The 15681-nt window shown below is 36.6% G+C and overlaps 1 protein-coding gene across 1 annotated transcript in view; it reads right to left on the bottom strand.

The window, feature by feature from the left end:
• P5CDh1 (delta-1-Pyrroline-5-carboxylate dehydrogenase 1) overlaps positions 1-15681 on the bottom strand; it is a 186049-nt gene that overhangs the window by 107476 nt on the left and 62892 nt on the right. Inside the window, exon 4 of the mRNA XM_090373981.1 lies at positions 11401-11556. Within this exon, the coding sequence (XP_090230107.1) occupies positions 11401-11556 (156 nt within the window). The remainder of the gene's footprint in view (positions 1-11400; positions 11557-15681) is intronic.

The following is a 15681-nucleotide window of genomic DNA, read 5'->3' as shown; positions in this document are numbered from 1 at the left end:
AGGAAGTAAGCAAACCCTTAGCCATAATTATGAGAGCTTCCTTGGACTCAGGGGAGGTACCCATAGACTGGAAATGTGCAAATGTGACCCCAATTCACAAAGGAGGATCAAAGGCTGACACAAGTAATTATAGACCTGTGAGCTTAACTTCTGTTCCAGGAAAATTAATGGAGGCACTGGTTAAAGAAGCACTGCAGGATCATTTAGACAAGACTTCAGTTATAGCTCAGACACAGCATGGTTTTGTTAAGGGGAAGTCTTGCCTGACCAACTTGATTGGATACTATGATGCAGTCACAAAAGAACTGGATGCAGGGAATAACTTTGATATTATACACTTGGATCTTAGAAAGGCTTTTGATACTGTTGCACATGGAAGACTGCTACACAAATTGGAGCAGTGTGACATTGGAGGCAAATTGCTGCTATTGATAAAGGGGTGGTTGAGGGGGAGAAGACAGAGAGTGGTAATCAATGGACACTGCTCATCGTGGACTAATGTTATTAGTGGAGTCCCTCAGGGCTCAGTGTTGGGTCCATGATTGTTTTCTGTATTTATAAATGATATTGATGATGGTATATCAAGCTTAATGTCCAAGTTTGCAGATGATACAAAGGTTGGCAGGGTTGTCAAGGACACTACTGACACTATGCTGCTGCAACAGGATCTGGAAAGGTTGAGCAGATGGGCTGAGAGGTGGCAAATGAAGTTTAACATTGACAAATGTAAAGTACTACACATGGGAAAAAGCAATCCCAGAGCAACGTATCAACTCTGTGGTACTACACTGACAGTGGTAGAGAATGAAAGGGACTTGGGGGTGATTGTGCAGGCAGATATTAAGTTCTCTGAGCAGTGCAGACGGGCTGCAAGAGTAGCTCATGGAGTATTGTCAATGATATACAGGAATTTTTCCAGCAGGGATAAGGAGGTGATTATTCCATTGTATAAGGCAATGGTCAGGCCACACCTAGAGTACTGTATACAGGTCTGGAGGCCTCATTTCAAGAAGGATGTAGAGCTGCTGGAACGAGTACAGAGAAGGGCAACAAGATTAGTGAATGGAACAAAGGGGTGCTCTTACGAAGAAAGGCTTAAGTTTTGCAAATTACAGTGTCTGGAGACTAGGCACCAGCGAGGTGATCTGATAGAGGTGTATAAAGCCTTGAATGGTTTAAGCATGCTCAATGCTGATGGGATTTTTCCTCTAGCTCAGAAAAATCACCTGAGAGGGTATAAATTCAAATTGAGGAAAGACAGATGTAGGATAGACGTGCGGAAATTTGCCTTTAGCCAGCAGGTGGTTGGTTGGTGGAACAGACTGCCATCCCTTGTGGTAGAGGTTGATAAGCCTAAATAAGTTTAAGGCTCAGCTGGACAGGTATTTTGAACGAACAGAGGGGTGAAGTGGAAGTGGGGTTTTTTTTTTTTTTTTTTTTTTGGCTGATGCTGCATAAGCTTGCTTTCTTGCATCAAATGCCTCTACTAATGCTAATGCTAATGCTAATAACTAGATCAATCCTGTCCACCCCAGGTGCCTTTCTTATCAATTTCAACAATTTCTCCTGCACTTTGTTCTCAGTTATTACAAAATCATTTAACTCCCTGTTAGAGTTTGATAAACCGCTAGCCTTCCCCACCCCGAATAACTCCTCATGTGTGAATGTAGATTCAAAATACTTATTCAGATTATGAGCAAGATCATAAACAGTCGAACTATCAATATCAAGTAGACCAATCTGATTCATCCCCCTTCCTTCTAGAGTTTATATAAGTAAAAAAGTCCTTGCTGTTTTTCTTAGCATCCTTTGCCAAAGATTTTTTGTTTGAATAATCTCCTTTGTGACTTGATTACAGACCTGAAAAAATGCATGTATCCCATGCATTTTTCTTCTCTACTGCAAGTCTCATTAGTTCATCTGACATCAATTTAGGCCTAAACTTTGAACAATATTTCTTAATCGGTATGAAAAGCCTAGTAGCTTTCACGATTAATTCCTTGAATGCTTCCCATTTAGAATTTGCTGTTGGTCCCACTGTCCAGAATTTAAAAACTGTCTGAGACCACTGTAGTCACCTTTACAAAAGCAAAAACCTTTCCCTTTACCCCTGATTGCAGTTACCTCTTTGAGGAAATCCCACTTCAGCACACTGTGATCAATGCACCTAGTGGTTCGTTTATCTGCAGATTCTTAATGCACCAATAATCACTGCTGATAACCAGATCAAGAGTATTACCCACTGGTTGCCTCCCGAACATGCTGCTGTAAAAAAAAAAACCATCCAATCAATCCACAAAAGTCTTGCTAGTGTGCAAGTGACCAATCCACAAGTTCTAGTCAATATCTGGGAAGTTAAAATCCCCCATTATAAGACACTGATTTACTGGCCCATTCTATTTCTCTACAATTGATCATTGTGCTCATTAGGCCTATAACACACTCCTACTCTCATTTTTGCTTTTCCAGTGCTTATGTCACACCAAATTGACTGAACATTGCACTGTCCATCCATGTCAACTGGATGCACTTTCTTGGATTTTATGTGTTTCTTAACTAACAGCATAACCCCTCCTCCTTTCCTATCATGTCTATCCTTTCTGTACACATTGTACTCCCCAAATTCCAATTCTGCATTCCTTATATCTGTGTGAAACCACGTCTCTGATATCCCAACAATATCTGCCTTTGATGTCTTGACCAACACTTCAACTTCATGAAATTTATTTACTAAACTCCTAGCACTGGTGTACATGCAAGTATACATGCACCTGTTCTTACTCTTAGTTACCCTAACACATGTATTTACTTGTTCCATGATGACTCCCAGCAGTCCTTGAAATCCCCAGCACCTTGCTTTCCAGCTGCTGCTCATTCCAATAGAAGCAGTGAAAGGATCACTTTTACCTCTGCCAGCAGTACTGTTAATCAATTAGCCTGTGAATGTCTCCAAGCTAGCAGTTTTCCAACCCACATAACACCGCCTGGATAGCATCAGCAAATATTCTTGCACCCTTTCTATTTAAGTGTGTCCCATCCCTGTAGAAGCACAGATCATGCTGCAAAAAATTCTACCCCATTAGCCTTGCACAATCTCTCCAAGGCTGAATTGATTGACAACACTATCATCATATAATCCCTCCTACCATGTCTGAGCAGAATTGCAGACACTTTCAAATGTAACCCTGACTCGCGGCTTTTTTTCAACATTGACTTGTATTTGTTAAGTAAGTCCATAGATCTCCTACTCCTAATGCCATTAGTGATAATTTGTACAACAATATCACTCTTTATGCCCTTAAAAGATGATATCTGCTCTAAAATGTATTGACAGAACTGATACTGAAAAACATCTACTGCTTCATCTATTTCTTTATCTTCAAAGATAATCAGAAATACCAGAGTGTCTACAAAATATTTTAAAATAAAGCACCGCCAATTGATGAAATTTGTACTACCACGGTATTTTAAGAACATCTTTGTAATGAAAACTTGTGCCATAAAGTGGTTCCTCAATGAATAAAAAAATAGAATCTTCTATTGTTTTAAACTCTCTGCAAATTTGGTATAACAAATTTACACATCATAATCTTAAACATATCTAGGAGTAATCACTTTGCTTGGCTGTTTAGAATTACTTTCACTAGAAGTTTGAGTTCAGAGGTTCAATTTCTTGAGTATTCTTTGTCTTCTTTAGAAACTTTTCTATCATGAAATGAATTTGGATATGAGTCAATGCCACTCACTACTGATTGCTTTCTCAGAAGTGGCCACTATTAACTATTCTATCTAAACATTTATCCAAAAAAAGATTTTGAAGCATATAAATATATGCTTCAAAAATCGTTTTTTTTTTTTTACTTCAGTAGCACACACAAACTGAAACTGTCTAAATCTATCTTTCCTTTTAGCACTTCTTTTTTAGATAATAGTAAATGTCCAACAACATTCATCCACCTACACCAGTGTTTCTCAACCTTTTTTTAATTACTGCCCCCAAAGGGCTTTTTTTTAGATAATTTTTTTTCCTAATCACCCCCCATGAAATTTTAAACAAGAAAATACTTTATACTTACTCTTTTTATTCAATGGGATCCCTGAGCCTGATGCTTCTTTGCTAAAGGTTGAATGTTCGGTTTAACGTTAGTAAGTTTAATTCTAATGTTTCCTCTTGAACATATAGGAATACTTCGCATAGTGTGATTTGAACAGCGCGGTTTACAAATTGAAAAAAATTGAAAAAAAAATTTAACTGTGTTGTGCACCAATACATTTGACATGTATGTTTGTATTGTAATGCCAGTGACACAGGCCAATGTGTTATGAATTCAAGGCTAAGCTGACTGTCGTCGCAACTCCCATTATATACAGACTCTGCTAGCATTCATACAATAGTAATCACTAGATTCCAAGCAATGAGTCGTTGACTATGCATAAGTTATACAAATATTTTTCACTATGTATTTTTATTAAAGATTTTTTAAAAACGTTACATCTTTATATGCAAAATATGGGTGGAAAGAAAAAATGTAATGACACTGAGTGTTCTTCTAAACGCAAATGGTTGACACTAGATGATAAACTAGAAATTGTAAAACAATATAAAAATGGTGAATCATATGCTAAGATAGTACGGGACAAGAATAAGAACAAATCATCGGTAAGAACGCTTCTAAAGAATAAAGATAAAATAAAAGAACATGGAATGGCAACAGCATCTTATATGTCAAAAATGATTGTTAAAAATCGTAGCTCTAAAATGGATAATATGGAAGTCTGTTAATGTTATGGATTGAAGACTAACCAGAAAAGAATTCCATTAAGTCAGATGACGATTCAAGCTAAAGCAAGCAGTCTCTATTCACTACTAACAAAAGAAAATGGCAAGGAAGAGGAAAGTTTTTGTGCAAGCCGTGGTTCGTTTTACAGGTTTAAAAAATGTATAGGGCTCCATAATGTTCACCTTAGTGATGAGAGTGCTAGTGCTGACAATGAAGCAGCTGCAAGATTTTGTGATGATCTAAAAAAACTGATTGAAGATAATGGTTACAAGGATGAACAAATTTTCAACGTGGATGAAACGGGATTATTTTGGAAGATGCCGCAATGCATTTATTTGGCAGAAAAACAATCAACCCAACCAGAATATAAAGCAGCCAAAGATTGATTTACCCTTTTACTAGGTGGAAACGCATCTGGTCACTTTAAATTAAAGCCTATGCTGATATATAAATCAGAAAATCCAAAGGCAGTAAAAAATACTCTTCCTGTTATATGGCAGTCAAATAGGAAACCCGGGTAAAGAAACAGCTCTTTGAAGATTGGTTTGTAAATTATTTTTTCCCTGCAGTTAAATGCTATTGCAAAAAAAATAACATGGATTTCAAAATTATGTTACTATTAGATAATGTGCCAGGTCATCCTTATCTTATGGACCTGAACAGAAATATCAATGTTCTTTTTCTGCTAACGAATACAGCTTACTTGTTACAACCAATGGATCAGAGCATCATTGCCACATTTAAGGTGACTCATAAAGGTGATTACGATGGTCTGAGACAGTATTTAAATTCTATACAGTGAGACAAACTGATGATGTTACCAACAGCAAATTCAAAATGGGAAGAATTCAAAGAACTTATCTTGGAAGCTACTAGGCTTTACATACCAACTAAAAAATATTGTTCGAGGTTTAGGCCTAAATGGATGTCAGATGAACTAACGAGACATATGGCAGAGAAGAAAAATGCATGGGATACATAAATTAACATGTGACACAGAAGCCTATGATAGATATAAGCTGGTCTGTAACCAAGTTACAAAGGAGGTTAGGCAGGCGAAGGCAGATTACGAGAAATCTTTGGCAAAGGATGCAAAGAAAAACAGCAAAGAGTTCTTTACTTATGTAAACTCGAGAAGGAAGGGGATGAATCAGATTGGTCCACTTGATATCAATGGTTCAACTGTTGATGATCCTGCTCAAGTAGCTAACAAACTAAATGAATATTTTCCACCAAAATTCACACGAGGAGTTATTCAGCGAGGGGAATGCCAGAGGTGTATTCAACTCTGGCAGTTAGCTAGATAATCTTGTAATAACTGAGAGCAAAGTGGAGGAGAAATTGTTGAAGGTAAACAAAAGAAAGGCACCTGGGGTGGATGGGATCCATCCAGTTATATTAAAGGAGGCAGCAAAGGAAGTAAGAAAACCCTTAGCCATAATTATGAGAGCTTCCTTGGACTCAGGGGAGGTACACATAGACTGGAGATGTTCAAATGTGACCCCAATTCACAAAGGAGGATCAAAGGCTGACACAAGTAATTATAGACCTGCGAGTTTAACTTCTGTTCCAGGAAAATTAATGGAGGCACTGGTTAAAAAACACTGCAGTAGACAAGACTTCAGTTATAGCTGGGACACAGCATGGTTTTATTAAGGGAAAGTCTTGCCTGACCAATTTGATTGGATACTATGATGCAGTCACAAAAGAACTGGATGCAGGGAATAACTTTGATATTATATATTTGGATCTTAGAAAGGCTTTTGATACTGTTGCACATGGAAGACTGCTGCACAAATTGGAGCAGTGTGGCATTGGAGGCAAATTGCTGCTAAGGATAAAGGGATTGTTGAGGGGAGAACACAGAGAGTGGTAATCAATGGACACTGCTCATCGTGGACTAATATTATTAGTGGAGTCCCTCAGGGTTCAGTGTTGGGTCCATTATTGTTTTCTGTATTTATAAATGATATTGATGATGGTATATCAAGCTTAATGTCCAAGTATGCAGACAATACAAAGGTTGGCAGAGTTGTTAAGAACATGAGTGACACTATGCTGCTGCAACAGGATCTGGAAAGGTTGAGCAGATGGGCTGAGAGGTGGCAAATGAAGTTTAACATTGACAAATGTAAAGTACTATATATGGGAAACAGCAACCCCAGAGCAACGTATCAACTCTGTAGTACTACACTGACAGTGGTAGAGAATGAAAAGGACCTGGTGGTAATTGTGCAGGCAGATATGAAGTTCTCTGAGAGGTGCAGATGGGCTGCAAGAGTAGCTCATAGTGTCTTGTCAATGATATACAGGAATTTTTTTAGCAGGGATAAGGAGGTGATTATTCCCTTGTATAAGTACTCACGGTGTGGTCAGGCCACACCTTGAGTACTGTATACAGGTGTGGAGGCCTCATTTCAAGAAGGATGTAGAGCTACTGGAACGAGTACAGAGAAGGGCAACAAGATTAGTGAATGGAACAAAGGGTTCCTCTTACGAAGAAAGGCTTAAGTTTTGCAAATTACAGTGTCTGTATACTAGGCACCAGCGAGGTGATCTGATAGAGGTGTATAAAGCCTTGAATGGTTTGAGCATGCTCAATGCCAATGGGATTCTTCCTCTTGCTAAGAATAATCACCTGAGAGGGGATAAATTCAGATTGAGGAAAGACAGATGTAGGACAGATGTGCAGAAATTTGCCTTTAGCCAGCGGGTAGTTGGTTGGAACAAACTTCCATCCCTTGTCGTGGAAGTTGATAGCCTAAATAAATTTAAGGCTCAGCTGGACAGGCATTTTGAACAAACGAAGAGGTGAAATGGGAGTGGTTTTTTTTTTTTTTTTTTGGCTGATGCTGCATAAGCTTGCTTTCTTGCATCATATGCTTCTACTAATGCTAATGCTAACTTTCTGCTCCCTCAAAAGACCAATTCCAAAAAACTATGCAGTAAAGCTTGCTATTATTCCAACTTAAAGAAAAAATACCATTATCCACAGTTCCATCTAAATTGTTAACTTAAGTGGAACTGTAGATAATGGTATCACCTAAGCAGGTAAATCTGCTATAAATTTAAAAAATCTGAAACACTGTCAAGACAGCTTAATGACTTCTTGTCAGCAAGCAGGTGGCCACTACTAGTAAATGCATGCCAAATTGAGTTGATAATGTATTCTTTCTAAGTGAATAGCCAAGTGATGTAAGGAAGAAAACTTCCATTTACACTCATAACAGCTATTTATGTCTGCATTCCTCTCAGAAAAGTTGTGTTCATTCCCATTTGCATTACTGCACCTGACTCAGCAATGCACCTCAAATCTACCAATTTTGTTTTTTGCATTAAAGTATCTCCTGTCATCCTATATTGTTATATTGCGTAGCCCTATACAATATAATGATACTGCATAGGACTGAGCTAGGTTAGTGCGTAGGGTTTTCTGTATTAAACACCAAAGAAACTAAGTCTATGAGGTGACAGTATATATTGTGCATGTAAATTGTGGGTATTCTGATTAACCAGACTGTTTGCTAAAACCCAGAGTTTCTGAGAGAAAATCTACGCAACTCTCACCTGAGATTTGCCTAACTCAGCCACATTGTAGAAAAAAAAGCCTATAAAAATTCCTGGTGTCACTGACAGAGTTTGAACCCAGATATTTTTACCCGATGTGAGAAGGATGGCGATTATATCCATTGCACTACCTGTAATGGCAGTGGATAGGGTTAGTGTGCCAAACTTTTTTTCCTCCCCAAAAAGGCAATCATGTGTGCATAACTATTTATTCACACAATGGTTATGTGTTTAAATGAAAGTTTTCTTCCATACACCCCTTGGCTGTTCACTCAGACAAAATACATTTATTCACTCAATTTGGCATATGTTCAATAATAGGGCTAATATTTGTTATGTATATTTATGTTTTTTATTTAATAATAATAAAATACATAAAACATATTTATGTTATGTATTTTATGTTATGTGCAGGCAGATATGAAGTTCTCTGAGCAGTGTAGATGGGCTGCAAGAGTAGCTCATGGTGTCTTGTCAATGATATACAGGAATGTTTCTAGCAGGGATAAGGAGGTGATTATTCCCTTGTATACGGCAATGGTCAAGCCACACCTTGAGTACTGTATACAGGTCTGGAGGCCTCATTTCAAGAAGGATGTAGAGCTGCTGGAACGAGTACAGAGAAGGGCAACAAGATTAGTGAATGGAACAAAGGGTTACTCTTACGAAGAAAGGCTTAAGTTTTGCAAATTACAGTGTCTAGAGACTAGGCACCAGTGAGGTGATCTGATAGAGGTGTATAAAGGCTTGAATGGTTTGAGCATGCTCAATGCCAATGGGATTCTTCCTCTTGCTCAGAATAATCACCTGAGAGGGCATAAATTCAAATTAAGGAAAGCCAGATGTAGGATAGATGTGCAGAAATTTGCCTTTAGCCAGTGGGTAATTGGTTGGTGGAACAGACTTCCATCCCTTGTTGTGGAAGTTGATAGCCTAAATAAATTTAAGGCTCAGGTGGACAGGTATTTTGAACAAACAGAGGGGTGAAATGGGAGTGGTTTTTTTTTTTTTTTTTTTTTTGGCTGATGCTGCATAAGCTTGCTTCCTTGCATCACATGCCTTTAGTAATGCTAATGTAATGTATATTTATGTTCACTAATATTTGTTATGTATATTTATTACTTAAAGATACATAACAAATGTATATTTATTACATAATAACAAATATTAGTGAACATAAATATACGTAACAGATTTGTAACTCAGAAGTCAAGATAGGAAAAGTAAGAATAATGATGTTTAAAAATAACATTCTAGTGACACTGAGGGATAAAAGAAAAGTAAATCAGCCAGTATTGCCCTCATTAGGTCAGTTTATTCTTTCACAAATAAATAGCTTATTTACAGAGTTTGTAAATATACTAATGAGCAAGTTCTGTTAACATTTATTTTCTTTTCTTTGAAATAAGTCTAGGCAAATATTCCACTGGATGCAATTTAAAACAAAGGAATACTGGAATTTTCCTACTTTTGTTCTTCTATGCAACTCTGTTTTTGCAGCTCCTTCCTTCTTCTTAGGCTAAAGAAGCTTCATGGCCATTGACAGCCGGAATGTTCACTATAGTCCTGGGTGCACATCATAATATTTAACACGAAAACACCCCCCTCTAATTCATTATTTCATAAATGAATTATTTATTTATAGTTTATAAGTACACCAATGAGCAAATTCTGCTAGCCTTTATTTTTGTTCAGGAACACAGAGACTTGGGTAATTTAGAGGAATGCTATTGACAAAAGCTGTGCATGCCACAGGTTGGTCACCATTATTCTATAGGTTTCAGGTATGGGAATCTCGTAGGCCATTCCATTCTCAGGATCTTTGATTCCAAAAAACTCTCCACTAACTAAGCCCTGTAATAACCCATACATGGCTCTGAGTTTATATCACCAAGCAGCCATGGTTCTGCCCTCATGGAGATGTGTGCTACGATTTATGGCAATGACTCCATGCCCCATTATTTTCCCAGCACCAATAATGTCCTTTTCCCATATATGGGAGAGCTGATCATGCACCACAGTCTATCCAGATTTAAAACTTGTGAAAAATTATTATTCAGGCTGAATTTTTACTCATCAGGCAACAGAACTCAACTCCACTGTTTAGTGTCCCATTTGTGGTTCTCCATGATAAATGGACCATCTTGTGAGATTGTTTGAATCACACAAATATATTTTTTGCATATTTCTTACATAAGAAATATGTTAAGAAATGTTTGAGCCAGAAAGACACTATATGCCTTGATTCTGTATGGCCAATGGTAGTTCCAATTGAAGTTGGTGTGCAAATATTTCTCATGTAAGCAATTGTTATGGCTAGATACTGATCACTTTTCAATTTTAATGCTGTTGCCCATTTACAGCTTACACTAGTCAGGAAATGTTTTCATAGCCCTGAGGTGATACTTCTGGGTATACTTTAGAACCATACCACCATCACATATGATTGCCCTACCTCCATCCTTCAAATGTTTGTTCATCACCAGCATCATCAAGATGCTACTTTCTTTTCCATGTTGTGCAGGCTGTAAAAGCAAAACTATCAGATATATTCTCTTGCCTAGAAGGAATAAAAATTAAAAATAACATTCAGTCTATTTCTGGAAGGAATAAGAAATTTGCATGTTGTGGTTTAGTATACGTTTCCTGAAAGTGTGCACATGAAAATTTATAAATGGCATAAGCTTGTACAGTTTTACACACACATTTTGTCTCAAGCAGCAAAATACAATTTCTTTACCTTTAGGAGGAGTTTATTTAAATTAAGAAAGGATAATTGTAAACTAAATATGATAACATCTTCTTTTAAGGAAGTTTTCAACCATCAACTGTTGGAACAACTCCATGTAATCTTGTAAACACTAGAGAGTTTATGTAAATTTAAGAGAGGCAGATGCCCAAATCAAGGCAGGTGAGTTTTCTTTTCTTAAACCAATACTAAATAAGCCTAGCTTCCTTCCATCAATTTGCCTTCCTTAACACTAATACTAAAGTTTACTGAACTTGGTCACCTTGAAATTTAAAACTCAAACTGGACAAAGACACTGCTCACCTGTCCTAGCATGGTGGCAGCATTCAAATCCATTCTATACTTTCCACTAACAAGATCAGCAGCTTTTAAAAATAACTTTATACGATCTGAAATGGGGATTGATTCCCAGTCCTTTCTTGCTTTTAAACTCCTTTCAATTGCTTTTCTGACAACAGCCTGAAATCAAAAGAACACAAAATTTAAAAAGATAAAAGTATTCTATAGAAAAATTTAGTGCATAGAATGTATGCTATTCATTTAGAAACCAGATTTTAAAGCACATCACAACAGAATCATATAATAACTGTCACACTAAAAAATATGAAATAAATACCCAAAATATAACAAGGAACATTATTTTTTAGTATTAGTATTACAAGTCGCAAATGATACAAGAAAGCAAGCTTATGAACTCAGTCACAAAAAAAAAAAAAAAAAAAAAAAATTCCACATCACCTGTCCATCCCTTCCAATAATTTGTCGAATTCTCCCTTGAATTTATTTCAATACCTCCACTTGTACAAAATGGATGGAAATCAACCACCCACTAGTTGAAGGCAGACTTTTGCACACCCATCCTCCAACTATCTTTCCTCAATTTGAATTTATCCTCCCCACATATGTAGTCTGAACAAGAGGAAGAATGTCATCAGCACTGAGCTTGCTCAATCCATTTAAGGCCTTAAACACCTCAATCAGATCACCTTGCAGGTGCCTAGTCTCAGATGCTGCAATTAGCAGGACTGATGTCTAATTTTGGTAAGCTTATCGTTTTCTTCACCAATCTTGTTGCCTTTCTCTGTACCCATTCCAGCAGATCTACACTCCAAAATGAGACCTCCAGACCTGCATGCAATACTTAAGATGCAGCTTAACCACTGACTGGTACAATGGGATAATCATCTCCTTATCCCTGCTGGCAAAGCTCCTGTATATCATTGTCAAAACTCCCATGTGCTGTCGTGGCAGCCTATCTGCATTGCTCAGAGAACTTTATATCTGACTGCACTATTACCCCCTCCATCCAAAAGTTCTTTTTTATTTTCCACTACCAGTTGAAGTTAACATTTGTCAATGTTAAACTTCAACTGCCATTTCTCAGCCCATCTGCCTAATTTTTATATATCTTGCTGCAGTAGCTTACCCTGATTGCTGTCATTAACCACAAATCTTTGTATCATCTGCAAACTTAGATATCAAGTCTGATATATCTCCATCAATATCACGAATAAATACAGAAAACAATAGTAGATCCAGCACCACCGAACTCTTGGGGTCTCCACCAATAACATTAGTCTATGAAGAGCAGTGCCCATTAATAACCACTCTGTCTTCTCCCATTCAATCATCCCTTTATACAAAGCAGTAACTTGCCCTTAATGTCACACTGCTCCAATTTGCACAGCAGTCTATATGCAACAGTATCAACAGCTTTCCTGAAAAGGCTTGAAAAAATAATAAGTACAATGATGTATAGCAGGTGTGAGCTAAACATCCCCAGGATGGTGACTAGGAGAGCAAATGGCATGCATTACAGCTTGTGCAACTAAGTACCACTGTATTGCTTCATTATGAGTTAGTCTGGTCAGTACAGCCATTACAGTGTGGTGCTTTGATGTGTAACTACTACAGAATTGTACAGAATTGTTTAAACTGAACAATTCTATTACAGAATTGTTTAAACTGCAAGTGTATTCAGTCCATTCTTCAATTAGTGAAATGGTTGATGTGAAGGAGCAGAGAGTCTGGTCTGAATTGTGTTTTGCTTTAAACTTGATGAACTTGCTTCAGATACTTATGAAAAGCTGAAAACAGCTTTTAATGATGACACCATGGAATGGAAAAAGGCACTCAAATGGATTTTCAGGTTCAACAGGGTTAAAATTTCAATTTAACCACTTTTGAACTCAGAGCATTCAGGCTGTCTTCACAGATTCAGATTAACAAAAACATACAAAAAGTGTATCAAGTCATCCACAAAGACTAGCATCGTACTGTTAACTATGTGCCATGGGTGTTAAGCTTATTATAAGGAACATGATGGAGCACTTCAAAAGAAGAGTTGAACATGTGGCAGACTGCCACTAAGTTTGTGCTTCATCTTCTCAGACGTGAGCTTAAAAAAAAAAAAAAAAAACCTTGTCTTTATCTGCAACTTTTTGTTCTCCAAAATGAAACATCAGTCCAAAGGATGGAAATTTCACATTTAAGAGATCAACATTGCAGTGGTACTAACATACCATAAAATAAAAGTTTCAGCAGTGGCAGAAACATTGGATTATGTCTATAAACTCCAAAGGAGACTACTTTAAAGAGAACAATGGCAACATGTGACTAACAAGCTTCCCATCTATTACAGAATTAGTCTGGGAACTTTTAGCTTGTATCTCATACAGTAATTTCCAGATTTATGAACACCATGTATTCCTGATAGGAGAACAAATAGGGGAGAGAGAAATGCTGAGAAGTAGAACATCAACTGGGAGCAATTTTTCCATATACATCCCATCCTCCTTTGTAAAATGAGATAATGGGAGGGGGTGCATACCAAAAATAAATTTTTGTTCATTATATTATCAGTGCTATAAATATTTAATGTGTGCTTTCAAAACAAAGTGCAATACAGTATTATACAATGATAAATGAGCTACTTGATAAGGTCTCATCCCAACTTCATTTTGGCAATGGTCTAGACCAGTGGTCCCTAAACTACAAAAAAAATTAAGAGTTGCAAGCAGTTTTTTTTATTGTGCGATTTTATTTGATTTGATTTTTTGAGTTAATGAGTTGATTTTTTGAGTTTGAGATCTACAGACCCTTTTAAAAATCAAAAAGTTCACCGTTCACGGACCCCTTCAAAAATTAAAAAAAACTTTGCAGACCCCTATATAACAGATGCATATATATATGGTCAACCACTGTTTTGCGGACCCCAGTTTAGGAAATGTTGGTCTAGACTAATGGTTGGTAATTTTAATAGTTTGTACTATATTTATTTACTTTACATTCATTTAATTTCAGGAATTTTTCTGGTTATAATAACAGTATAATGTAGAGTAAGGGTAAGCAGCAGCAGCCATTATCAATCCACTGCAGGATGGAAGTCCCCTCAACAATTCATATTGAGGGAAATGGATTATAATCTGCCATGCTGGTCCAGTGTGGGTTGGCAGATTGACTGTATTTAGTAGTCAGGGGCTTGTACCCCAGTCTACTCAAAGAGTGTGTGCTACTGTATTCACACTCCTGATCACTTGGCTATGGAGGCCTGGTATAATGTACTATACAATAAATATGAGGAAAAACAATTTCTGCTTAATTAGCAAGAAAATAAAGACAACACAATAACAATATATTTCCTTTAATAAAAAAATAAAAAAAAACCACTGCATTATACCACAAAGCTTGTTCATAAGACTGAAAATTATTAATATGCATTAATTAAACAATTCTTCAAAGTACAATGGCACCTTGTACTGGGCTCTTAACTGGTGCTTGAGAACACAGTATTATGCAAAGAAATCCTAAACAAGATCATTACAAAATACCTATGTTATTATGTTACAAACTAAGTTACAAATCTAACTTCGTGAGATTATCTATAAATGATAATGAGAAACTTTCTTTCATATCACACTTTTTTTACTATTTATTATGTTTATAATACTAAAAATATGAATGTAACAAGGGATAGTCAACAAACAAGTCTCTAAGAAATGCAGGTGCTTAGGTGCAGCCATGCACACAGATTCACACTCCTGACATAGACATAGTGACTGACGTGAGGTTGGTTGGCAAAAACTGTGTTATAGTATTAATTATTTAATTTTTTGAGTTCATATTTTTAGTGTTATGCAAATTAACCAATACAAGAGAGTGTAATACAAGGTTCCTGTATTTCATTTGCATTCATTTTACCTTCAAGTTCTTTGCTCTGAAGACAAAGTTCGAAATGGTTGAGTGGCTGAAAAAATAAAATATAAACTAAAAAATAAAAATTTAAAAGAGTTGCAAGCAGTTTTTTTTATTGTGCAATTTGATTTGATTTGATTTTTTGAGTTAATATTTTTCGCTAGAGCATTGCACAAATTAATGCACAATACAGAGTAACATAAAACAAGGTACCAACATGTATAATTCTCATTTGTTTTACTTTAGTTATTTTATTCCTGAAGGTCAAAGTTCCAAACAATGAGCTCAGAGTTCATTAATCAAACTTATGAGGTCAAAAACCCTTGTTCATAAGACTGAAAGTTATTAAATCGAGAGATTTCCATTCAGGTTTATATACGTTTCTTTTGT

Source organism: Mastigoproctus giganteus, chromosome 5 (genome assembly GCF_048544385.1).
Source record: "Mastigoproctus giganteus isolate SK-2022 chromosome 5, ASM4854438v1, whole genome shotgun sequence".
Taxonomy (NCBI): Eukaryota; Metazoa; Arthropoda; class Arachnida; order Uropygi; family Thelyphonidae; genus Mastigoproctus; species Mastigoproctus giganteus.
Note: the sequence above shows the minus strand (reverse complement) of the source record. Positions and strands in the feature narration are given on the sequence as shown.